This window comes from Pipistrellus kuhlii, unplaced genomic scaffold, assembly GCF_014108245.1.
Source record: "Pipistrellus kuhlii isolate mPipKuh1 unplaced genomic scaffold, mPipKuh1.p scaffold_m20_p_32, whole genome shotgun sequence".
Taxonomy (NCBI): Eukaryota; Metazoa; Chordata; class Mammalia; order Chiroptera; family Vespertilionidae; genus Pipistrellus; species Pipistrellus kuhlii.
In genome coordinates this window covers 2,015,771-2,040,452 of record NW_023425532.1, presented here as the reverse complement: position 1 = coordinate 2,040,452, position 24,682 = coordinate 2,015,771, and the positions used below count along the sequence as shown (strand labels likewise).

General features: G+C 48.4%; 2 protein-coding genes across 3 annotated transcripts in view; one reads left to right on the top strand and one right to left on the bottom strand.

Annotated features, from left to right (window-relative positions):
• Positions 1-9,819, top strand: part of JADE3 (jade family PHD finger 3) — a 76,156-nt gene extending 66,337 nt beyond the window's left edge. For both annotated transcript variants that reach the window (XM_045570426.1, XM_045570427.1), the window contains 5 exons: positions 1,096-1,263; positions 1,850-1,966; positions 2,622-3,074; positions 4,503-4,620; positions 6,540-9,819. In XM_045570426.1, coding sequence (XP_045426382.1) covers positions 1,096-1,263; positions 1,850-1,966; positions 2,622-3,074; positions 4,503-4,620; positions 6,540-7,729 — 2,046 coding nt within the window. In that variant the 3' untranslated portion in view covers positions 7,730-9,819. The remainder of the gene's footprint in view (positions 1-1,095; positions 1,264-1,849; positions 1,967-2,621; positions 3,075-4,502; positions 4,621-6,539) is intronic.
• A 5,895-nt stretch (positions 9,820-15,714) lies between these two features.
• Positions 15,715-24,201, bottom strand: LOC118731706 (F-box/WD repeat-containing protein 12). Its single transcript, XM_045570360.1, has 8 exons — positions 23,733-24,201; positions 22,771-22,922; positions 21,389-21,504; positions 20,333-20,545; positions 18,538-18,696; positions 17,088-17,298; positions 15,988-16,166; positions 15,715-15,910 (listed from the first exon to the last, which is right to left on the bottom strand). Exons 1-8 carry the CDS (start codon positions 23,963-23,965, stop codon positions 15,773-15,775), a joined length of 1,401 nt encoding a protein of 466 aa, XP_045426316.1. The 5' UTR covers positions 23,966-24,201; the 3' UTR covers positions 15,715-15,772.
• Between the last annotated feature and the right edge of the window lie 481 nt (positions 24,202-24,682).

Genomic DNA, 24,682 nt, shown 5'->3' with positions numbered 1-24,682 from the left:
GGAGCGGGCGCAGGATTGGAAGGTACCATGGTGAAGCAATCAGTGGTGGAGGCTGTACCAGCCCACACGGGAAGCCAGGTGGCCCAGGTTTGGTCTCTAATGGTGAGAGGAGAGCAGTAAGGGGGAGGATGGGCAAAGTCACAGGTAGCGAAAGGGAAACCTAGAATTTCCAAACTAATCTCCCTCCTCTCCCAGTAATTCATCTATTTATTTGTCCGACCTCATTCCAAAAAGAATTTGAAGCAGCTTCCAGAACTCATTATGGAGTATAGTGATTGGTCTAATATTATATTCAATTCCGGATTTATTCACAAGGCCCTTTTCTTCAACCCAAGCAAGTAATTGCTACAATATGCCGAGTGTGTTTATGTACCAGGCACTGTTAGCCCTTTACACATCAGCTCATTTGCTCCTCAGAACTTTCACTGTAATTATTTTTAATACTTCTTTTCTTTTTAAAAAAAAAAATGTATTTTATTGATTTTTACAGAGAGGAAGGGAGAGGGATAGAGAGTTAGAAACATCGATGAGAGGGTAACATCAATCAGCTGCCTCGCACACCTCCTACTGGGGATGTACCCACAACCTAGGTACGTGTCCTTGACCAGAATCAAACCCGAACCCTTCAGTCCACAGGCTTACGCTCTACTCACTGAGCCAAACCAGTTAGGGCTTCATACTTTTTTCTTGATCATAACACTGCATGGCATGTAGAAGTTATTCCATAAATATGACTGACCAACTGTAATAATCATTGAAGAAGCTTTAGAAAACTGGGGCAAGAAAGAAAAAAATATATGTAATTCCCAAACTCAGAGAGCAGTTGGGCTAGCCTTGCTTGTGTTTCCTTCGAGTCTTTATTCTGTTGTCCTCAAAGTCAGTTCCTGCGCATGGACATGCTGATCCTAGGACAGATGCTAGAAGTCGCCTTTTTCCCCTGAGTGTTTTAAAATGACTGATCTCTGGATATGAGCTGTTTTGGTCTTATTGCCTCTTCTTCCTAAAGGGGGAGGGTCCTTCCTAACTGTACCAGAGAGCAGACACAGACCCCGGTGAGATGATGCTAACCACTCTCCCCTGTCCTGCTCTCCCCAGGCTTGCTACGGCATCCTCAAGGTGCCAGAAGGCAGCTGGCTGTGCCGCGCCTGTGTCGTGGGCGTGCCTGCGCAATGCATATTTTGCCCAAAGAAAGGTGGAGCCATGAAGTCCAACAAGACGGGGACTAAGTGGGCTCATGTCAGCTGTGCCCTGTGGATTCCAGAGGTAAGACTTTCAAAGGGAGTAAAGTAAGCTAATGGCGTGTGATTTTAAAGACTTTAGTCTACAAATGGTATTATCCTTACCCTTTCTACTTTTGTACTACAATCTCTTCATTATACAAATTACCGCTACTTTCCAGCAGTGGCATGCTTCTCTGTAAGCCATGCTGAAGGGCTTGTTGCTGCCTCTGGGTTTCATCCTTAGTGGATTAAATGGAAAAAAGCAAAGCCTGTGGCACCGTCTCTATCATGATAGCTGCTAGATTTTGTGGATTTATATTCCTTTCCTTGGTAACTTTCTTCGATTCCTAAGTAAAGTATAGACATCTGATTCCCTAAAGTAGCCGAGCCTGGTCTTCAGTCCGCCCTTTCATTCTATATGTAAACCACTTACATTCTGGAAATGACTGAAGGTCTGAGCAGTGACTAGAGACAGGTTTTATTTACTCTTGTTCCACAGTAACCTTAAGATACATGGCTTGCCTCATTGTGTTGATGTTCTGAGCTTCACGTAGCATCTTTTGTGCTTTGTGGAAGGTGCTAGGGGAATACCTCGGCGTGTCTGCCTCATGGTGGTATTTCACTTGCAGGTCAGCATTGGCTCCCCGGAACGGATGGAACCAATCACAAAGATCTCCCACATCCCACACAGCCGCTGGGGCTTAGTCTGTTACTTATGCAAAGTGAAGACAGGGGCGTGCATTCAGGTGAGTCCCCGCGAGAAGTGGTGGAGCGGGCTAACACCGAGCCCCCAGACTCTCCCTCCCAGGGACAGCCTCCTGTTAACTTTTATTGTGCTGTGGGTTTAGTGTGGAAATACCATTACAAAATATACTGATTGATTTCAGAGAGGAAGGGAGAGAGAGAGACATCAACGATAAGAGAGAATCATGGATCGGCTGCCTCCTGCAGGCCCCAACACTGGGCATAAAGCCCACAACCCAGGCATGTGCCCTGACCGGAAACCGACTCGTGACCTCCTGGTTCATAGGTAAATGCTCAACCCCTGAGCCGTGCCGGCCAGGCAAAAGTACCATCATGGAAGCATAGCATGTGGTAATGTGGGAGGCAGACTAGGTATAGCATGACTCTACAGGGGCCAAGGAACATGTCTCAGACAAACTCAGTGCCGCGTTAAGCCTTAAAGAGGAGTTGGGATTTGAGGAGTTGGTTGTTTGCCTCTGTGTTTGCCCTTTTCCAGAACCGCAGACTTCTGGGGCACTTCCAGGGCCTCTGTCCTGATCCATGTAGGACCAGCCTCCCCCGCCTTCCCTTTGCTTCCCAGGGGGTCTCAGTGTAGGCCCAGGGGTGCAGGGCTCCCCCCTCAGCCCCGCTGCCTGAACACCCTCCTCCCCCCCGCAGTGCTCCGTGAAGACATGCATCACCGCCTTCCACGTCACCTGCGCCTTCGAGCACAACCTGGAGATGAAGACCATCCTGGGCGAGGACGACGAAGTGAGATTCAGGTCCTTCTGCCTCAAGCACAGCGAGAGCCGGCAGAAGCCCAGCGATGCCGAGTCCACCCTCTGCCAGGCCCCGAGTGAGAAGACCAGCGTGCGCGCGCAGAAGCTGCAGGAGCTGGAGGAGGAGTTCTATAACCTAGTCAAGGTGTCGGACGTGGCCACAGAACTGGGCATGCCCACCCTCACGGTGGACCTGATCTACAACTACTGGAAGCTGAAACGCAAGAGCAACTTCAATAAGCCGCTGTTTCCACCGAAGGAGGAGGAGGAGAAGGGCTTACCCCAGCCGAAGGCGGAGGATATGCACTCCCGCATGAGCATGTTCATGCACCTGCGGCAGGACCTGGAGCGGGTAAGGGGACCGTCCGCATAGAATGGGGTCCCACTGCCAGGTGTCGTTAAAGTCATCTCACTTATGGTGTGGGCTGCTGTGTCCTGGTATTCTGATTTCACTGTGGCCCCGACATTGGACTCTGTTTCCATTTTGGCAGGCACATTCGGGGAATTAGCCCTAATTTATATTCTCTGTGAAATCTGAAATACATCCTCATTTGGTTCGCTTTTTACTCACTATTGAGCCTCACTGAAGCTGCCTAAGAAAGGAGGAATTTGGGCCAGGAAAGCGCTAGATCAGAGTTTCTCTAACTCGGCACTGTTGACATTTGTGCTAGATAATCCTTTGTTGCAGGGGACTGTCCTTTGTTGTAGCAGCCACTGTAAGATGCTCAGCAGAATCCCTGCTCTCTGCCCGCTAGATGCTAGTAGCAACCCCCATTCCCAGCTGTGACAACAAAAATGGGTCCACATAATTCCATGTAACTCAGGATGTGTATATATCAGGTAACTACTAAGTCGGTACTACAGGGGTTCAAACATAAGCTAGGCTGTGTGTTTACCCTAGAGAATTTTATAACCTATAATAATGAAAGTAATATGCTAATTAGACCGGACATCCTTCTGGACGAAGCCAGGGCTGCGAGGGAAGCCCCGGGCCGGGTGCCGGCAGTGGGGGAAGGAAGGCCTAGTCTTGCACGAATTTCGTGCACCGGGCCTCTAGTCCTGGATAATTATAGAGATGGCCTGGTTTTTTCTCTGCTCCCAGAATTTGGAAGGAAACCAATATAGTTGCCTCACTTTAAATTGTCACTCACATTTATAGCACTTGCTACGTGTGAATATTAAGTCATGTAGTCCTAACATGCCTATGAAGAAAGTGTTATTATCCCTGCTTACTGATGCATAAATTGGGGTGCAGAAGGTGGAGTATTTAGTCCGGGTGGGAGCATGACCCATGAGGATTTCCCCTTAGAGCTGTGAGCAGAGGCCACTTCCAGTGTCCTAGCAGTCCTCTCTCCTGCCGGCCCAGCGCTCACTGGGAAATTGCACTGGGCCCGGTATTGCCCCTGCTCACCCAGGCACCCAAAGGTGAGATGTGAAGTCACCGTTCAGTCTTCCCACCTGAGTGTGCAGATAAGCATCGAGCCCAGGACCGGCAGGGGGAGGAGGGTTCCAGAGGCGGCTCGGAAACGTTTGCTTGTGCTGCTGACTGACACGGGAACCGGGATCCCGTGGCTGGCTGTGTGTGTGCATGGCTGTGGAGTTCCTCTCTCTCTCGTGCAGCTTCTGGGCTGCGTCTTCTCTCCTCACCATCTTCTCCCCCTTCCCCCCCTCACCGCCAGCCCATCTGGCTTTAGTTGTCTGAATTTTAGCTAAACAACTTTAATGGTCAGATTTGCATCGCGTAACAAAGATCTCTTCTTGCTGGGGGTTGGGCTTGCAGGTCCGCAATCTGTGCTACATGATAACCAGACGAGAGAAGCTGAAGCTGTCACAAAACAAAACACAAGAGCAGATCTTCGGCTTGCAAGTCCAGATGCTTAACGAGGAAGCAGCCGAAGGTAACGAGTAACTCAAAGATATTCTAGAAAATGCACAGATCTGGTTGCATCCCATTTCAACAGTTCAAACTGTATGTCAATCGTTTCACTTAAAAAATCTTTTAAAATTCTTGTCCAGGATCTCATTTGTTCTAGTCCAGCCTGACATAGCGTGGCCTGTTTAGCTGTCACCTTAAGACAGCAAATCCCAGGGTGCGGCTGAAGGAGTTGCATATCTAAGGCAGGTAATCTAGGCCCCACCCAGAGATTAGGAGCCGTTAGATGGAGCCATAGAATTATTTTGTAATTATTGGATTTATTTAGAAATCCGGAGGACAATATCTAACCCTAGTTTCCAGAAAACATTTCACTCCGGTGTTAGCCATCAAAACAATAGTCTGTTAAAACAAACCCTTAGCTAGAAGTTAGGAGATCCGGGTTCCTATCTCTTTACTTATTCGCTGATACAGGGGTAGGCAAAAGTAGGTTAATAAAAAATAATACAATAATTAATACATAATATAAGAATAAATTCGGTTTTGCACACTCACAACGGTAAGCCTACTTTTGCCAACCGCTGTAGTTGTTGAGCACCTGCTGTGGACTAAGAGCTGAGCTAGAAGATAACCATCGAGACAGAGTCCCTGCTGCAGGGCGTGCTGCCCATGAACCAGAGAGACTGGCGAACATGACAGTGCCCTAGGCCTGGGAGCTTGGCTGGAATGACGAGTCATGTTCAGTGACATGTGTAGCCTCCCGACTTCATGTAACACAGAAGTTGGTGGCGGAGCTTGGGCAAGCAGGGGTCACTGAGCAGAGTGTGCAGAACCCAGCCGTAGAGCAAGAGAAACGCCCAGAAATTAGGTGTCAGGTGGGCATCAGGGCTCGGGGTATTTTTTAGTGTCATGGGTCACAACAGGTTGGTGTAGCAGGAAGCAACAGGCTTCTCAGCCACAAGAGCACGTGACAGACGAGACAAGAAGAACCAAAGACAGCAGCAGAGAGGAGCCCCTGTATGCTACATTCTATTCGTCCCTAGACATGTGGCTTCTGATTGGTGGGAGCTAGCCACATAACTGCTTGTGGCATCAGAGGCGGCAGCCCCTGGTAGAGAAGGGGCTGTGAGCACTCAAATGGGCCCTTAGGGGGCAGATTCTACCCATTGGGGCGCCTAACAGCTGTCTTCTCCATGTGACAGTTTTGTGAGGCTGCATTAAGATGGCAGTAGGCAAAGGTCAAGTCCCTACGCAAGAAGGAGTTGTCCGGTAGTGCTGTTTCCGAGTGAGAGGAACACCTGTCCTACATGTGACTGCACATGGCACAACCCGGTGACTGACTGCCAGCACTCCCCAGACTAAGCTTATTGCAGCCATTGGCAGGGATGTCATGATGCTTTCCTGCCAGGACATACAATACATAGGACCCACCATTACCATTTCTGTTGGTGCCATGTTAAAGCCTGCAATCATGTATTCTTCACCCACCAACGCCTGTGCTGTGTTCCCGAGGGTTAATGTTTGACCTGCCTCAAAACAGCCAGGAGACTGGAGGGTGGCATCTGAAATGTTTAAGGCACATGCTAAGTTCTGCGCAGTGCCCACACACAGGCACACACATGCAGACAGACAACAGGGGCCCTGTTTATGGCCATCGCTAGTGCCTTCTGTTCAGAAACGGAGAGGGCACAGGTGGGATGAGGAGGCAGCACGCTAGTCCCTGTGCCATTTTCCAGGCGGCGAGAGCAGGTGAGGTTGCCGAGTTCCGCCCCCCCCCCCCCCCCCCAGCTCTGGGCCAGCTCCCTCCTGCTACAAGGTCATGGTGTCCATCCTGTCAGAGTCAGGTGTTTGTCAGACAAATTCATATGTGAATGCACTCTGCCGTGGGCATGTACACCGTTGTTTGAATCCGTTGTTAAAATGAATCTTTCTTTTTGATCTCAGGATCTCCTTTGAAAAATGCACTAGAATCCTCATTGTTTTACCCACCACCGAGAATTACCTTAAAGTTAAAAATGCCCAGATCAGCCCCGGAAGACTGCCGAAACAGCTCCGCAGAGACTGATCATGGACCCCTCTCTCCTGCCAGCAGCTCCCCTGCCCACAGCCTGGGGAGCGCGCCAGTGCCTCCGGAGTCACTAGAGATGAGAGTGGAATCCCACCCGAGGCACGCAGTAGAGAGCAGCAGCCACTGTTTCCCCAGCAGTCTGGGCCTTGTTAGGGGCGAATCAGAGGATCCCAGTCCGGCCTGGACGGCTTCCTCTCCGGAGGCCTACCAGGGGCACTCACTGGGGAAGCCCCTGGTCCTCCATGCTGCCCTGCATGGACAGTCCCTAATGGGAAATGGGGAAAAGCACTCGCACGAATCAGAGGATTCCAGTCCGGCCTGGACGGCTCCCTCTCCAGAGGCCTACCAGGGGCACTCACTGGGGAAGCCCCTGGTCCTCCAAGCTGCCCTGCATGGACAGTCCCTAATGGGAAATGGGGAAAAGCACTCGCACGAATCAGAGGATTCCAGTCCGGCCTGGACGGCTCCCTCTCCGGAGGCCTACCAGGGGCACTCACTGGGGAAGCCCCTGGTCCTCCAAGCTGCCCTGCATAGACAGTCCCTAATGGGAAATGGGGAAAAGCACTCGCACTCCACGCTTGCCAAAGCCAATGGCCTGGAGACCAGCTGGTCCGGGGATAGCTCCCCGAAAGACAGCTCCAGTGAGATGTCATGTGGCCAGGAGGCTGCGCTCAGCCCCCACCTGGCCAGTCAGGGCAGCTTCCAGAAACCTCTCGCGGAACACTTCGGCCAGTCCCCTAAGGAGTCCGCCACCTGGTGGGTGCGGACCGTGGACGGCCTCCAGAGCCGCAGGAAGCCCGCCAAGAGTGCTAGCCCCCGGGAGCAGGCCCGGGCCAAGCTGCTGGCCCGGCGCTCCGTAGAGAGGGCTCCCGATCAGGAAAACGATGGGTACTGCCCAGACCTGGAGCTGAGCGATTCAGAAGCAGAAGGTGATGGGAATAAAGAGAAGGTCAGGGTCAAGAGAGAGGGCTCAGGCAGGGAGAAGCAGCCCCGCGACGCTAAGCGGGATTGCAGTGGGAAAAGGAAGAAGCCACACCCCTTCTCCCACAGCTCAACGCACAGGTGACTCACAACTTCCAGGAACAGCTCCATCCATGCCTTCGCCTCATGTGTCCTAGAAACCCCACACACCACAAGGATTCTGGCACATGTTGGAAAGGCATTTGGGTGGAAAGAATAAAAGCGTTTCCACAGTTAATCGTTTCTGAACCAGTTTCTAGTTTGCATAAGACATTAGGAGAACTGCAGATTGCCCCAGAGTTGTTTTGCCAGAGACTATTGAGAACAGCTGGGCCCAGGGTATTTATTCGGTAAATACTTGGAGGCGGCTTTCCAGTTATATCAACACGTTGATGTGCATATGTGTTAAGAATTCTCGCGTTGTTAATACGTTTGCAAGAGACGGCGATGATCAGACACTAAAACCACTTATCCTTTGAAGCCACAGCGTGGGACTCACAGAGCTGTCTGTGGGAGGTTTCTAACTCGACTGGCATCTGAAAACCCTCAGGGAAAGACCAGGGACCAACATCTCAGATACTGTCAAAGCCACTGCCCTCTTCCTGTGCTCCGCACATGGTTGAGCTCCTTTCAGAGGACCTTAACTGACCAGTTCACTACTACTAACTCGTCTTTGTGTCCAGTGCCTGTCCCCGCACCTGCTTGTCGGGGACACACTTGTAACCATCTCACCCAGCTAACAAGCGTGAAAAGCTAACTTGTGGATAGTGTTTACAAAAGTACTACTTCTGAGGAAGATGCTCGGATTCTGTGTGTGCAGGAGACCCCAGAGCCTTCCCCACAGTGAGATCATCTCTGGGGGATCTGTACCAGGTCAGGGGTCTTGTGTTACTGTTTTCAAGTGAATTTGACTTCCATAAGGTTGGCTGATAGTTTTTGTATACCTGCTTTAATGTTTATAAAAATTTTATTGAGGTATAATTAAAATATAAAAGAGTGCACAGAGGTTAAGTATTCTTACCTGCTTTAATTTTGAAACAGATTTTTATTGTCAGACAATTTGAGAGCATGTGTTTAACACATGGGTATAATTTAGCTTTGTACTAACTTGGAATCGGAATCCGTTTACTAAACAAAAAGGCCGGAGCCATTTTTCAGAAGTTGCTTATGTCGTGTTCCCAAACTATCATCTGGGGCGGGGATAAGCGTGTCTGCTTCCCATCTGAAGGAAGAGAAAACATTACAATTTTCAAAATGTGAAGCCAACTCTAATCCTCTGCTCTCTCTTCTTAGCCTTAACTTAATATTCTCTTTCTTCTGGTGTGGGGAAGTGTAATGGGAATTTTCAGACAAGAGAGGCCGCTGTAGAGTTTCCACAGTGAAGGAGTCCTGCTGGAGTAGGTGCCAGGCAGGCAGGCAGGCAGGGCCCTCAACACAGGGAATGTGTCAGCGTCCTCTCCCCGCCTTTGTTCTCGTAGCCTTGTTAATGGTTGTCTTTGCATTTGTTTTTGCTTCGTTTGCTGAAAACTTCTGTATTTTGCCCAATCTTTGGTCATACCTTCAACATGTTTCTTTTGTGCCTGTGTACATGTATGAACATGCCCTAGCATGTATGGGAGGTGTCCTGTATTTTTGTTTGAATGGAAAGAGCTACGAATTGTCCAAAGGAGGAATAGAATCTCTCCTATTTGTGCACTGGGTGTCTGCGCGCCTTTTTTCTTCGGTTCTCCTGGATGGGTGCTGATTTGACCTTTTCCGGGCAATGACATGACAGTGGAGCTGTGTCAAACTCCTTCTGTTAGAGGTCTTACAGCAGCCTGCGTCTCATCATACCTCTTACTGATGAGAGCGTGGAAGGAAAGCAAACATTGAAAAAGTGCTTCAGCCAAAAGCCCATACATAATGCCATTGGGAGAGTATTAACTAAAATCATTTCAGTCAGGGAAATACAGTTGTAATATTTTTACAGGATTTTCCTAAGCAAATGAAGGAGCCTCCAGTTGTGTAAATTTCAATTGCCCCAAAATGTATTTGCTACATTTTGCTGTTGTTTGAAGTATTACCTCTTAACCTTTTTTGTTCTTTTTTTTTTTTTTCATTTTGTCTTATATAGTAGTCCAGCTTTCCAAGATAAACTCGGTCTTTTTTCAAGTGTCACCTTTTTACCAATACTTTTTCATTAAATTATGAAAACTGTTAACTGCTGTCAGTGTGGTTATTTTTTATGTTCGTGAATGGGTTCTATAAAATCTTACATATGTGCTTGTTATAGTTAAGGAATGTTACTAAATAAAACAGATGGTGGGGGGAAGGGAAGGAGGAGGGGTTTAATGTTTAGAAGTACAAATTCATGATTCGTGTCAATACCAGGGGCCAAAGAGAACTCTGAGGACTTAGACTCTACCAGAAATCATGGGTTCATTAAGCTGATCAGAAAAAACCTTAGGATTATCATTTTAAAAATCACCAGGGAGTGGGTGGAGATGGAAGAGGGCACAGAAGGGATAAATGGTGATGGAAAAAAATAAAATAAAATTTTTAAAAATAAAATAAAAATAAAAGTACCAGAGAAATGGATCCTGTCTACAGTCACAAAGTTCAAAAGGCTTAGATCAGCCATCACTTGAATATGCACCTTTACAATATTCATTCTATTTGGAGTCATATGAGTATATTAATGTTATAGAGGTTGTGTAATATGGGATTTCAAGGCCATCATAAACATTTTCATTATGTTTAAAAACTGAACTTGCCAAAGATCATTTGAGAAATCACTAATGAAAATTTAAAAAAAGTATTTCCCCCTTTCTCCCTCACTCCCACCTCCTTCCATTAATAGATTGCTTTGATTCAGTAAATCATTAGGTAAAAGGTTGGACAACTGAAGCTACAAATACACCCAGTCATAGCCAACAAGAGCTTTGGGTTTATCCCGATGTCTATTTTTCCAGTGGGAGGTTGAAGTTGTGCTAAGAGGGCATGAGTAAAGGAATGCAGATGGCTTCTAGAAACTAAACAAGTCCAGAAAACTAATTCTCTAAAGTATCCAGAATAATCCAGCCCTGCCTAAACCATGACTTTACACTTCTGACTTCTAGGATTATAAGGGAATAAATTTGTGTTATTTTAAGCCACTAAATTTGCAGTAATTTGTTATAGCAGAAATAGGAAACATATAACTAGGCATAGAGCAAATTACTAATATTAAAAATGAGAGAAATGACATTGCTACAGATTCTACAAATATTAAAAAGATTTGAGAGCCGTAGTCGGTTTGGCTCAGTGGATGGAGCTACAGCCTGTGGACTGAGGGGTCCCTGGTTTGTTCTGGTCCAGGGCTCAATTCCCAGTGGGGGGAGGCGGGGCATGCAGGAGTCAGCCAGTCAATGATTCTGATCACTGATATTTCTCTCCTCCCTCTCTGAAATCAATAAAAATGTTTATATATATATATATATACATATATATATATATATATACATACATACATATATATATATATATATATATATATATATATACATACATATATATATATATGAATGGGAATGTTATAAACAAACTAGAGGCTCAGTGCACAAATTCGTGCACAGGTGAGGTCCCTCGGCCTGGCCAGCAATTGGGGCCAATCAGTGCAGCCGGCTCAGGATAGGGACCACAGGAGATTGGCCAGCCAGCTTGGGGGAGGGACCGAGGGAGGTTGGCTGTGGGAGTGCACTGACCACCAGGGGGCAGCTCCTGCATTGAGCATCTGCCCACTTAGGCTTTTATATACATAAGACTATGCCAGTGATTTTGACAATGAAGATGAAATGGGTAACTTTCTCAGACACACAAACTACCAAAGCACGTTCAGGAAGAAATAGCCGGCTGGTGTGGCTCAGTGATTGTCAATCCATGAACCAGGAGATCATGGTTCTATTCCAGGTCAGGGCATATGCTCGGGTTTTGGGCTTGGTCCCCAGGGTGGGACATGCAGAAGGCAGTGGAACAATGATTCTCTATCATTGATGTTCCTATCTCTCCCTCTCCCTTACTCTGAAATCAATACAAATATTATTTTTTAAAAAGCATTTTACACAATTTAATATTCATTCCTGATAACAATGCTCAGCAAACTTAGAAGAGAACTTCCTGAACTCAATAAAGGACGTCTATGGAAAACCTGCAGCTAACATATTAAGGGTCAAAGACAATATGTTCCCTCTAAGATCAGGAATAAGGCAAGAATGTCTGCACTCACTACTCTTCAACATTGTACTGGCATTTATCACCAACAGTATAATCTGCATTTTTCAAACACTGACCCAAGCTGCCTCTGCATTATCTCAAACCATGGAAAAGACATCGGGTACTGCTAATAGTGGACAAATCAATAAAACTCCAAGGTACTGATACACGTGTTCATGTTTCCCAGCTCAAAAGATACACACTGAGTGGCCAGATTATGATGATCTCTGAACTCATTATAATCTGGCCACTCAGTGTATATGATATATTGTGTGTGTGTGTGTGTATATATATATATATATATATATATATACACACACACACACACACACACACACACACACACACACACACACACTGAGTGGCCAGATTATTATGTGTTCAGAGATCATAATAATCTGGCCACTCAGTATACATCACTTTATCCTGAATCCTGCACAGCCATTCTATTGGGACACTAAACAGGATTCTTAGGAATCCTCCAGAAACTGCTGCCTGCCTAAATAAAGCCTTGTGCCTTTGTATATTAGTTTTCAGCCCTCCCTCTTTGGGAAATTAAAGGGGGGTTAGGATGTCATAATGACTGCGATTTGCAGGTACTAAGGTGTACTAAGGGGTTTTAGGAGAGTGTAGATGGCAAGGAATGGGATACTAGGTTGAGAGATATAAAGAATGAGGAATACTGATCTTGGATTCGATACATTCAATAAAACGCACAGATCTTGCCCAGCTCAAGTGGCTCAGGAGTTGAGCTTCAACCTATGAACCAGGAGGTCACGATTTGATTCCCAATCAGGGCACATGCCTAGGTTTCAGGCTCCATCCCCAGTAGGGGGTGTGCAGAGGCAGACAATCCATGGTTCTCATCATTGATGTTTCTATCTCCCTCTCCCTTCCTCTCTGAAATCAATAAAAATCTATTTTTTTTAAAGAAAATGGCTCAACTGGCCCTCTTCAGTCACTATGAATACTTTTATTTTAGAAAGAGGAAGGAAGAGGGAGAGGAACATCCATCGGCTGCCTATCACACACCCTGTTTAGCGATGGAGCAGTTTAAAAAAAGTAGGCATGCACCCTGACTGGGAATTGCATCGGCGACCTTTCAGTGTATGGGACAACATGCAACGGGACAACACGCAACAAACAGAGCCACACAGGCCAGGGCTCTATGACTACTTTTAAATCAATTTTCTAAATAGCAATGAAAAAGACTTCTTAAAAAAGCAGGTCTAAAAAATATAGGTCTTTTTTCTCCTTTGCTACAAAACAATCTTACATTGAACTTAATATGTATTAAATATTTGAGTTACATCCTGCGAATTTCTGAATTGACACTTTGACATTCCACCTTGTCTTTGTGTCTATTCCCCATCACTGACTCCAGCCACATAGATGTCCTTTGATTCTGAATCAATCAGACTGGGGACTGATTACAATGCATCTCAGGTCCCTTCTCCATAGACCCTTCAGTGGGCGTTCCTTCCCCTATTCTCCTGGTCACAGCTTCAAACTTGTTTCTACAGAGAGGGGATGGTAGGCACTTAACTTAGACACCCACACGGCTCTTTGGAGAAATCTCCCGTGGAGATTACATTTCCATTACATTACTATCTATAACCCCTCAGATCATCTTTCTTCCAACCCTCTCCTCCCTACAAAGTGAGGAGAGTAGGCCCTTGTGTTTTAGGCTTCATTGGATAGGACTCGCTCCCAGAGCTCAGAATCCTGAGCTAACGATACAGAATGGGGGCAGTTCTTTATCATATCCATTACAAGGACTCTGGGGATATGCACATTCATGTGATTGAGACTTTGATGTATTTTCCATTTCTCACTCCTTTGGAGCATTTTTATTACCATGTATATCCTGAGTCTCTTCTAGCTATGTTTCAATATGAACCTCTATATTTTTCTAATACATCTCCTTTGGCTTAAGTTTTACAGGATTTTGTTTTGGTTCCTTACAGGCAAGAACACTGACTACCTGACACAGGTGCCTTCCCTTTTTTAAAAATATTTTTTATTGATTTTTTACAGAGAGGAAGGGAGGGGGGTAGAGAAGCATAGATAAACTGCCTCCTGCACACCCCCTACTGGGGATGTGCCCACAACCAAGGTACATGCCCTTGACCGGAATTGAACCTGGGACCCTTGTGTCCACAGGCCGATGCTCTATCCACTGAGCCACACTTATTAGGGCATTCCTTCCCTTTTTAAACCAGCCTCAACCAGCCTTAAACCCATGCTTTCCCCTAAAAGATGCTTCTGTGGAATTGTCTGGAATTTTGTGTTTGTGTGATCACTCACATTCTGCTACCTTAGTATTTTACTCTCTCCCTGATTGCATGAGCAAAGGATATTTCTCCACCCTCTGATTCGTTATAAATTACTGCTGGTTTTTTTAATATCACTAAAAGAATCAATCTGGGTTTGCAAATAGAATTCTCTTTATTATAATGAGGAAGTCAATGCCAGATGAACTGCATTCATTTCTGTATCACATGTTCAAAGAATACATCACCAGGAAGCTGGCTCTGCCTGTCTTTGACACCACACACACTATGCTTGTGTTGTCACAGATCGCTATGGGATAATCGCTGCCAAAAGACAAAAGAACATCCTCAAGTGGACGAAAGGGAAAGTTGGTCTAGTGTTGACGACACTAAATTTGAATCTGACAAAGACATAAATATTCTCTTCAAATCAACTGCCCCTTTGATCACAGAAGTTACTTTTAGATTTGGTTTTGAGTAACTGTAAACCTGGCAAACTTATGCCAATTATTGCTCAGACAGTGGTTAGAGTGTCAGCCCACGCACTAAGGGTCATGGGTTTGATTCCCAGTCAAGGGTATGTACTTGGGTTGCAGGTTCCATCCCTGGCCTGGATTGGAGCACCTCCAAGAGTCAACCAAAGAAGATCTAAATAAATTGAGACACATAGACATGATGTGTCTCATATTGACATTTCTTTCTCTTATTCTTTCTCTCTCTCTCTCTCCCATCCCACCTCCCTCCTTCCCTTACACTCTCTCTAAAAAGGAAAAAAGAAAAACAATGTAGATTAAGGCAAGCAATCTAGAAAAAATAAGTAAAATAAAGATAAAGGCAGTTAATGAAAGAAGCAACTCAAATGACTAATGAACTAATACAACTAAGAACCTTATAAGTAAAGATGGGACATCAAGGCTGAATCTTCACACAGCACTTGCAGGAACATAAACTGAGAGCCATTTTGGAAAGTCCTTTGAAATCTATTGCAAAAGATGTGGACTCCAAGAAGAAGCAATTCTCTTTGGGGGCTTGAGTCTAGTCATATACATTGAGTGGCCAGATTATAATGATCTCTGAATGCATAATAACCTGGCCACTCAGTGTATATCCTATATAATAAAAGGCTAATATGCAAATTGTCCCCTCAACCAGGAGTTCAACCAACAGGCTGGCCGGCCAACTGCCCATATCCCCTCCCCCTGGCCAGGCTGGCCAGACCCCACCCATGCACAAATTCATGCACCGGGCCGCTAATATATATACTGAGTGGCCAGATTAGTCTGTATTCAGAGATCATAATAATCTGGCAACAGTGTATATCCCCAAAGAATATTTTTAAATATATTTTTATTGACTTCAGAGAGGAAAGGAGAAGGAGAGAGAGATAGAAAAACCTATGGTGAGAGAGAATCACTGATCGGCTGCCTCCTGCACAGCCACTAACTGGGATCCACCCTTCAACCTGGGCATGTGCCCTGACCAGGAATCAAATCCGGGACCCTTCAGTTCCCAGGCTGACACTCTATCCACTGAGCCAAATCGGTCAAGGCAAAGAATCTTTTTTTTTTATCCTAGTATCACTTTATTAATCTGTTTAATGTAGACATTGAAAATTGTCAGGGAGAGTTTAAGTTACAAAGCAGGGCTTACCAGTTCAGCCTCATGTCATCCTTTCTCTGCTCCAGGTGACAGCAGCTCTGAAGGCGCGGGTGAAAGGCTCCCTCTTCCCACATGTACAGGTGCAGGTAGTTATCCATGGATGTGGTGAGGACGTGGACAGGGTCCTGCAAAGGAGACCCAGGGCAAGTGGCCCAGCATCCACGTTGGAGCCTGAGTGCTGGGAGGAGAAGGTCATACGTACCATCCATAAAGAGCAGATGACATTCTGGTGGTGGTGAAATTTTTGCAGCAGGTAGCCATCGATGGTGACAAGAAGCAGGTATGGCCCGCTATCAAAGACAACTGTGGTTCCATCACAGGCTCCCATGCATTGCGGAGCATCTATATTATCTTCCAGGATGAAGCTTGCAATCTCACGGCCTGTTTTCATGTAAAACATACGCACACATGACCAGCCAGATTTGGGGGTATGTAGTCAGAACCACGTCGTTACCCTGAACAAAAAATTAGACTCTTGTCCGGCCTGCATGGCTCAGGATTGAGTGTCAACCTAGGAACCAGGTGGTCATGGTTTGATTCCCAATCAGGGCACACACTCTATTTGTAGGCTTGATCCCCAGGGTGGGGCGTGCAGGAGGCAGCCGATCCATGATTCTCTCTCATCATGGATGTTTCTATCTCTCTCTTTCCCTCTCCCTTCCTCTCTGAAATCAATAAAAAAAAAATTAAAAAAGAAAAAATATACTCCCTACTTCCAGGGGACTTCAGTCCAGGGAGGAAAGTGAAGGGTTGGCCAGCGGCCCAAAAATGTGTGCCACTGACTGAGGTCGGTGCAATCACACGGGAAGGGAGGGCTGTACACAATTAATGATAGTTCAGGCCTAGAGAGAAGGGGCAGTGGAATTTAGGTCCTAAAGCATGATGGGAATCAAAGCATGTTTTCCCAAAAGGGCACGGTGTTGGGGAGGAGGACGGAGGTCAGAAGCATGGGCATTAAGAGTCAAACAGGCACCAGCCGGCCTGGCTCAGGGATTGAGCATCCACCTATGAACCAGGAGGTCACAGTTCGATTCCCAGGCAGGGTACATGCCCAGCCTGGATCCCCAGTAGGGGGCATGCAGGAGGCAGCTGATCCATGATTCTCTCTCATCATTGATGTTTCTATGTGTCTTTCCTCTTCCCTTCCTCTCTGAAACCAATAAAAATGTGGGTGTTTTGTGGTGTGTTTTTTAACAGCCAGACAGGCACAGCCCTGTCCTGAGGTTGGCCTATGTACAGACGTCTATAGCCTAGCATGAGTGTGAGTGTGACTGGCAGGAGAGACAAGGCAGCTTAGCCTACCGCTGACGGTGGTGCTGCCCCCAGGGCTCTCAGCAGTCATATCAAGGGTGGAGAATTCTACCCTTCCGAAAAATTCTTTTCGTAACATGACTGTCAGCCTGTTTGCGCGCTTCAGGGCCCAGGAGACTTGGGTGCAAAATGTCATCAGGAAAGTGACGAACAGAGCGTTCGTGCCGAAGGGTGGTCTCAGTAAGCTGTCCGTGAAAAACACCTGTGGAGAGACCAGTGCACGTGTAGTCAGGAGAAGGGGGAGCAACACCAGGAAGTCCTCCTTACAGATTTCCCACTGGGGCCCCGGCCGGTGTGCTTCAGTGGATAGAGCGTCAGCCTGTGGACTGAAGGGTTCCGAGTTTGATTCTGGTCAAGGGCACATACCAAGGCTGGGGGCTCCATCCCCAGTAGGGGGACGTGCAGGAGGCAGCTGATCCATGATTCTCTCTCATCATTGATGTTTCTCTCTCCCCCCCTCCCTTCCTCTCTGAAATCAATTTTTTAAAAATCCTCCAAAGCTTTATTCTGAGTCTCAGGAAGCGTTGCATAGTCATTGCTTGTCACTCACTGTCTTCCTATCCTGTTGTCATGGTCACACACAGAGAGTCCCCTAAGCTTCCCTTGCGTTCCAATGCGGCCACACCGGACCCCCAACCCCCAGTCAGGTTGAAGCTGGCCGAGTAGGATCTCCCTTCTTGAGGATTTGTCAAGGGCTGATCAGCCTGTGCTGCTGCCTCCCCGAGTTCCTTACCCTCTGGTGCCCAGGCACAAGCGCCATGTAAAAGGACCTGTTCACCCTGGTTGGTGTGGCTCAGTGGATAGAGCATTGGCCTTTGGACTGAAGGGTCCCAGGTTCCATTCCGGTCAAGGGCATGGACCTCGGTTGTGGGCTCCTCCCTGGCCTGGGCCCTGGTGGGGGCTCGAGCAGGAGGCATCCAATCCATGTGTCTCTCACATCGATGCTTCTCTCTGCCCCTCCCTCCCTCTTCCTCTCTCCCTAAAAATCAATGGAAAAATATCCTCGGGTGAGGATTGAAAAATAAAATAAAAACAAGGCCTGTTCACATACAGCTTCTCACAGTGACATTCAGAGGCTGGTGCGCTGCTCTTTCCTTCTGGGCTGTCCAGCCGAGGCAGCTAAGCAGCACAGAAGGACGGCCAAAGCCATCCAGATCCTACTTCTTGGTCTCTCTCTCGCCCTCTCCCATCTCTCCGGCTGGCCCAGGCCCATGCACCAATGTTCACTCACAGACATTTGTCTCTGCAAATGGATGCTGTCGCTCCCCAGGGCAGTGTTTCTAGGCTCTAGGGATGGAGGCCACATGTTCTGTGGCTTTCAGAGGAGGGGCGGTCCGACCGGTCCTCGCTGAGCTCTGCCTGCTGGCTGATGCTTCCTGCCTCCAGCCTCCTAACCCGGACCCCCTCCTCCCAAGGCTGGGACACCCGGGGAAACCCCTACCTTTGGCAATATGAACTCGTGGGTCCCAGAGGCAAAGATCCACTTCTTGTTGGGAGAGCAGTACAGACAGAACACAGGGCACTCAAACGCATTCACGCAAGAAACACTCTGTAACTCGGGCACCGTCAGTGTGTGGATGTCCCCTTCAGAGTCACCGATCTGAAACCAAAGCACCGCCCACCACCATGTCAATGGAAGGGGATGTGAAGCCCTAGGGCAAACGGGAGGCAGCCTGGCAGGTAGGGGGAGGTGCCACAGTTTCTTTCTTTCTTTTTTTAACTGTATTTTTGTTGATTTCAGAGAGGAAGGAAGAGTGAGAGAGAGAGAAACATCAATGATGAGAGAGAATCATGGATTGGCTGCCTCCTGCATGCCCTACACTGGGGATGGAGCCAGCAACGAGGCATGTGCCCTTGACCAGAATCAAAACCTCTAGTCCAAAGGCTGGTGCTCTATCCTTTGAGCCACACCAGCTAGGACAGGGCCACCATTTCTTCAATCACAGAGTGGAGATGAACTCCTCTGATGAGCTGCCCCACAAGGTCACTGGGATGATCCCAAGGAATAGAATGTTCTAAGCCCTGAAGCACTCCAGGCTAGTGACTTATTTGCACATCAACACTCTTCCTTTTCCCCCATGTCTCCCTGAACCCACGTCTCTCCCTACATGACATCCCTGTCCAAGTTCATGTCCTCTACAATAAGACACACTTGAAAGAAGAAACTAGATAGAAAATAATTCAAGAAGGTTGGTGTTTTCCTTTTAGAAGAATTACTGAGGAAGTGTACCTGAGGCATAACAAAGGCCAAGATAGCATGCAGGTTGCTATGGCCACTATTTAGTGATGTATTGTGACTCTCAGAGGATGTGATGATAGAGATGCTTCAAGAAGGCAGGTTGAGCCCTAGCTGGTGTGGCTCAGTGGATAGAGCATCAACTTGAGGACTGAAAGCTCCTGGGTTCAATTCTGGTCAAAGGCATGTACTTCCGTTGCAGGTTCCCTGGCCCTGGCTGGGGCACATGCAGGCAGCAACCAATTGATGTGTCTTTCTCACATCGATGTTTCCTTCTCACTCTCTCTAAAAATGGAAAAATATCCTCAGGTGAAGATAAACAACAACATAAAAAGGCCCGACCAGTGTGGCTCAGCAGTTAACATTGACCTATGAACCAAGAGGTCATGGTTTGATCCCCAGTCAGGGCACATGCCCAGCTTGTGGGCTCTATCCCTAGTGTGGGGCATGCAGGAGGCAGCTGATCCATGATTCTCTCTCATCATTGACGTGTCTACCTTTCTCCCTCTCCCTTCCTCTCTGAAATCAATAAAAATATTTTTTTTAAAAAACAAGAGGGCAGTCATACAACTTAACAAAAGAAGATAAACAACCCAATCAAAAAATGGGCAACGGACCTTAATAGACACTTTTTGAAAGAAGACATAAGGAAGGCCAAGAGGCATATGAAAACATGCTCAGCCAAGACCAGTTTGGCTCAGTGGACAGAGTGTCAGCCTGTGGACTGAAGGGTCCCGGTTTTAATTCTGGTCAAGGACATGTACCTTGGTTGCGGGCACATCCCCAGGAGGCAGCTGATTGAAGTTTCTCTCTCATTGATGTTTCTATCTCTTTCCCTTCCTTTCTGTAAAAATCAATAAAATACATTAAAAAAAAAAAAAAAAAAAAAAAAAAAAAGAGAAGAGGGCAGGTTGAGAGGTGGCCATCCTGGGGCCCAAGACCTGCCAAGGTAGCGGGCGCTGTGGGCGCCATGGCCCCTCCAGACGCGGGGCTCACTCACCATTAGGACCGGGCTGTCATCATCCGTGAGGAAGACCTCCATGGAAGTGCAGCTTGAGGGCAAGGTGAGCGTCGCCAGAGGGTCCTCATCCTGACAGTTCCACACTTTGATGGTTCCCAGTGCATCCCCCGTGAACGCAAGCGACCTCTCCGGCAGGGTGGCCAGGCACTTGATGCCGGATGGCTGGGCGGGGCTGCACCAGATCATGAGGCCCTGGGAACGAGAGTGATGCCGTCTGCGTGCGGGGGCTCTGCACACGTGCGGGCATGCCTCCTGCAGTGCCTATGTGGAAGCTTCCTCCAAAGCAGGTGTATTTTTGTCTGGGAATAGAATTCAGAAAATTCTGCTACACATCTCCACTCTTTGAGGGCTGGTGAACATAAAAAAGGAATTATGAAGCCCTACCAGGTTTGGCTCAGTGGATAGAGTATTGGCCTGCAGACTGAAGGGTCCCGGGTTCGATTCTGGTTCAGGGCACGTACCTCGGTTGCAGGCTCCTCCCTGGCCTGGGCCCTGGTCGGAGGCCTTGCAGGGGGCAAACAATTGATCTGTCTCTCTCACATCGATATTTCCCTCTTTCTCTCTCCTCTTCCCTCCCACACCCTCTTTAAAAAAATCAATGAGAAAAATATCTTTGGGTGAGGATAAAAAAATTAAAAAGTGAATTCTCTACATGCTATAGTCTAAATCAGTGGTTGGCAAACTGTGGCTCGCGAGCCACCTGCAGCTCTTTGGCCCCTTGAGTGTGGCTCTTCCACAAAATACCATGGCCTGGGTGAGTCTATGTTGAAGAAGTGGCGTTAGAAGAAGTTTAAGTGTAAAAAATGTGGCTCTCCAAAGAAATGTCAATGGTTGTACTGTTGCTATTTGGCTCTGTTGACTAATGAGTTTGCCGACCACTGTGCTACATGAAAAGGTGGCAGGATACCAGTTAGAAGACCTCACTGGAAACTGGTGCTGCTACCAATGGAGCAGCATCTTCTTCCCGGCACTGGCTCCGCCTGCGGGACAGGGTGGCCATGGGTAGGCGTTACCTGTGGGCTCGATGCCACTCACCTCCTGCACGTCCCAGGCGCAGAGCATGCACTTGGAAGACACCGCGCAAACGATTGGCTTCTGATCACCCATGGAGGGGTCACTTCCTGAGAAATACGCCACAGGCTTCAAGAGTCCTGGAAGGCAACACAGACAACACTTGGCCGCCAGATTCTTGAGGAAGGATCCAATTGAATAGAGAATTCTGGAATAATCATTTTTTAAAACATATATTTTATTGATTTTTTTTTTTTTACAGAGAGGAAGGGAGAGGGAGAGAGAGTTAGAAACATCGATGAGAGAGACACATCGATCAGCTGCCTCCAGCACACACTGGGGATGTGCCTGCAACCCAGGTACATGCCCTTGACTGGAATGGAACCTGGGACCCTTCAGTTCGCAGGCCGATGCTCTATCCACTAAGCCAAACCAGTTAGGGCTGGAACAATAATTTTGAGTTGTTTGCAACCTTAGTGAAGGATAGGATGGAAATTGGGCTCCAGATTCATTCAAACCGGACCACTGGGAAGAGGTTGGTCGATTTGTTTCTCCTGGTTAATCTCAGTTTCCACAGATATGAAATGGGGATAAAAATCACTCTATCAGATGCCCGGATGACGTGGCTCAGTGTTTGAGCATCGGCCTATGAACCAGGAGATTACAGTTTGATTCCCAGTCAAGGGCACATGCCAAGGGTGGGGGCTCGATCCCCATCGTGGGGAGCAGGAAGCAGCTGATCAATGATTCTCATCATAGATTTTTTTTCTCTCTCTCCCTCTCCCTTCCTCTCTGAAATTAATTTTAAAATATTTTTTAAATACTACTGCATCAGAGAACTGTTCTGAATTTTAAAAGAGGTACCAAAAAATAAAGTGAGCATTTGAACTATTATTTAAATGTTTCCTTTTCCTTTAGCCCTGGCTGGTTTGGCTCAGTGGATAGAGCATTGGCCTGCAGACTGAAGGGTCCTGGGTTCAGTCCCAGTCAAGGGTACATGCCCAGGTTGCAGGCTTGATACCCCGTGGGGGGCATGCAGGAGGCAGCTGATCAATGACTCTCATCATTGAAGTTTCTATCTCTCTCTCTTCCTCTTCCTTCCTCTCTGAAATCAATAAAAATAAATGTTTCCTTTGCCTTTAAAATTTGCGTTCTAGGCGGGCTGGGAAGCCTCTGGGACAAGGGCGTCCCGGGCTCAGGTTTGTGTTGCGCAAAGATCGCTCTGGCCTCTCCGAGCAGCAGAGGCCATAGGGGACAGGGCTGGAAGCGGGGCCAGAGCTTGTCATCACAGCAGCCCAGTCCCGTTACATCTTCATTCCCTGCCTCTTCGCTGAATGAGCGCATGCGCACACACCAAAACCGGTGCCCTTCCTCCAACACGTGACCTGCATTGCCCACGCTCCTACCGAGGCTGTCCGTGGACTCCTTGTAGGCAAAGTCCTGCCGCCGGGCCCGCATCATGCAGCGCTCGCGCCTGCTGTGGGTGAGGAAGAGCTGCTTCCACGAGGGCACCTGCAGGCCCCCCCAGGAGATTCTCCACCTCCTCTGGCACAGCTTTCTGAAAGAGTCACAGCCCGTCAGGTGGCCGGGCCCCTGAGCCCCACCGGAGCCACCTTGACCCGCTGCGGCCTCCTCTAGGGCCTCTCATCACCCACCCACCTGCCGTCCCCCAGCCTCCGCTCAAACCCCAGGGACACCTGTCTGCACCCCTCCCCTGCCCTCCGCCCTCCGCCCTCCGCCCTCCGCCCTCTCCCGCCCTCCGCCCTCTCCCGCCCTCCGCCCTCTCCCGCCCTCCGCCCTCTCCCGCCCTCCGCCCTCTCCCGCCCTCCGCCCTCTCCCGCCCTCCGCCCTCTCCTGCCCTCCGCCCTCTCCTGCCCTCCGCCCTCTCCTGCCCTCTCCTGCCCTCCGCCCCTGCCCGCACCTCCAAAGGCGCTCCTCATCCGCTATTCTCTTCCAGTACTTGAGAGAGAGAAGGGGAGGGAAGCAGTCAGTTGGTACCCAAACGTTGGCCCCTCCTTCGCTACCATTTGTCCTGGGAGCGAGGCCCACGGGAGGAGGGGGAATGAGCCACCTTCCAGCTCTCAGGGCTGCCCGGGTGGGGCCCATGGGACGTGGTGGCAGCAGAGGCAGTCACTGCCGGACAGGGTCCCCCTGGGAAGTTCGGAGGGACTTCCTGGGCTGGACACGGGGCTTCGAGAATCACCCGTCAGCACAAGGATTCCCGTGCATCCCGTTGTCATTTTCATGACAACGTCAGAGTGAAGGATGCTAACCCTCCCCGCCCCCAACACTCCATGTGCCGCTCTGTTCTTTCGCTAATTGGCACTCAAAGTGGCCAAGAGACTCAACCACGGACAGGCATGCCAGCCTGAACAAGGTCAAGTTGAGGAACGAAGGAAGGCCGTTTGTGTGATGCTGGGGGAGCCAAGGGAGCAAGGGGAGGGGTCTCAGTGTGGTCACTTCAGACAGAGCCGCGGAGGGGGCGGGGAGGGGGGAGACGGGAGCACTCACCTTGCTCACCTGGCCCGCCCGCAGCAAGCTGGCGGCGTCCAGGAAGGAGAAGATGTGCACCATGGGCACCTCAGGCAACTGCATCTCCATCTCCTCTGGCTGAGCCCGCGGCCAGGCTCCTGTCTCCTCCGCAGGCTGCGCCGCATTTAACGGCGTCGGAGACAACCGGCTGCAGGTGCGCCGGCCTGCAGCGGCCTCCACTCCCACCTTCTGATGAGCAGCCGCTCCTGCTTCAAGGAAGTCCAACGTTCCCGTTTGTTCTTTAGCGGCCGCGGCTTTCCCAGCTGTTTGCCTGCCACAAAGTCACCTTTTTGCTTGACTTGTTCTTTTTGCCCTTTCCTATTTACAGCCTCCAGCTACCTTTGCAGGCTGAATTTCTAGCTGACATATTGAAAAGGCCATTAGGGATTGAGAAGAACAGATGGGTAGTTACAAGTCATTGGGACGTGAAGTAACTGTAATATCAGGGGGAACAGTCTGTAAAGCATATGACTGTCGAACCACTATGTGTGCACCTGAAACCAATATGAAATAATACTGAATGTAGGTTTCATTGAAAAAATTAAAATAAATAAAAGCTAGTTGTTTCTTTACTGGATTGCACTGATATCCTTGTCAACAATCAGCTAATTGCCCTAGCTGGTTTGCTCAGTGGATAGAGCCTTGGGCTTCGGACTGAAGGGTCCCAAGTTGATTCCCATCAGGGGCATGAGCACGGTTGCGGGCTTGATCCCCAGTAGGGGGCGTGTAGGATCCGTGGTTCTCTCTCATCTTTGATGTTTCTATCTCTGTCTCTCCCTTCCTCTA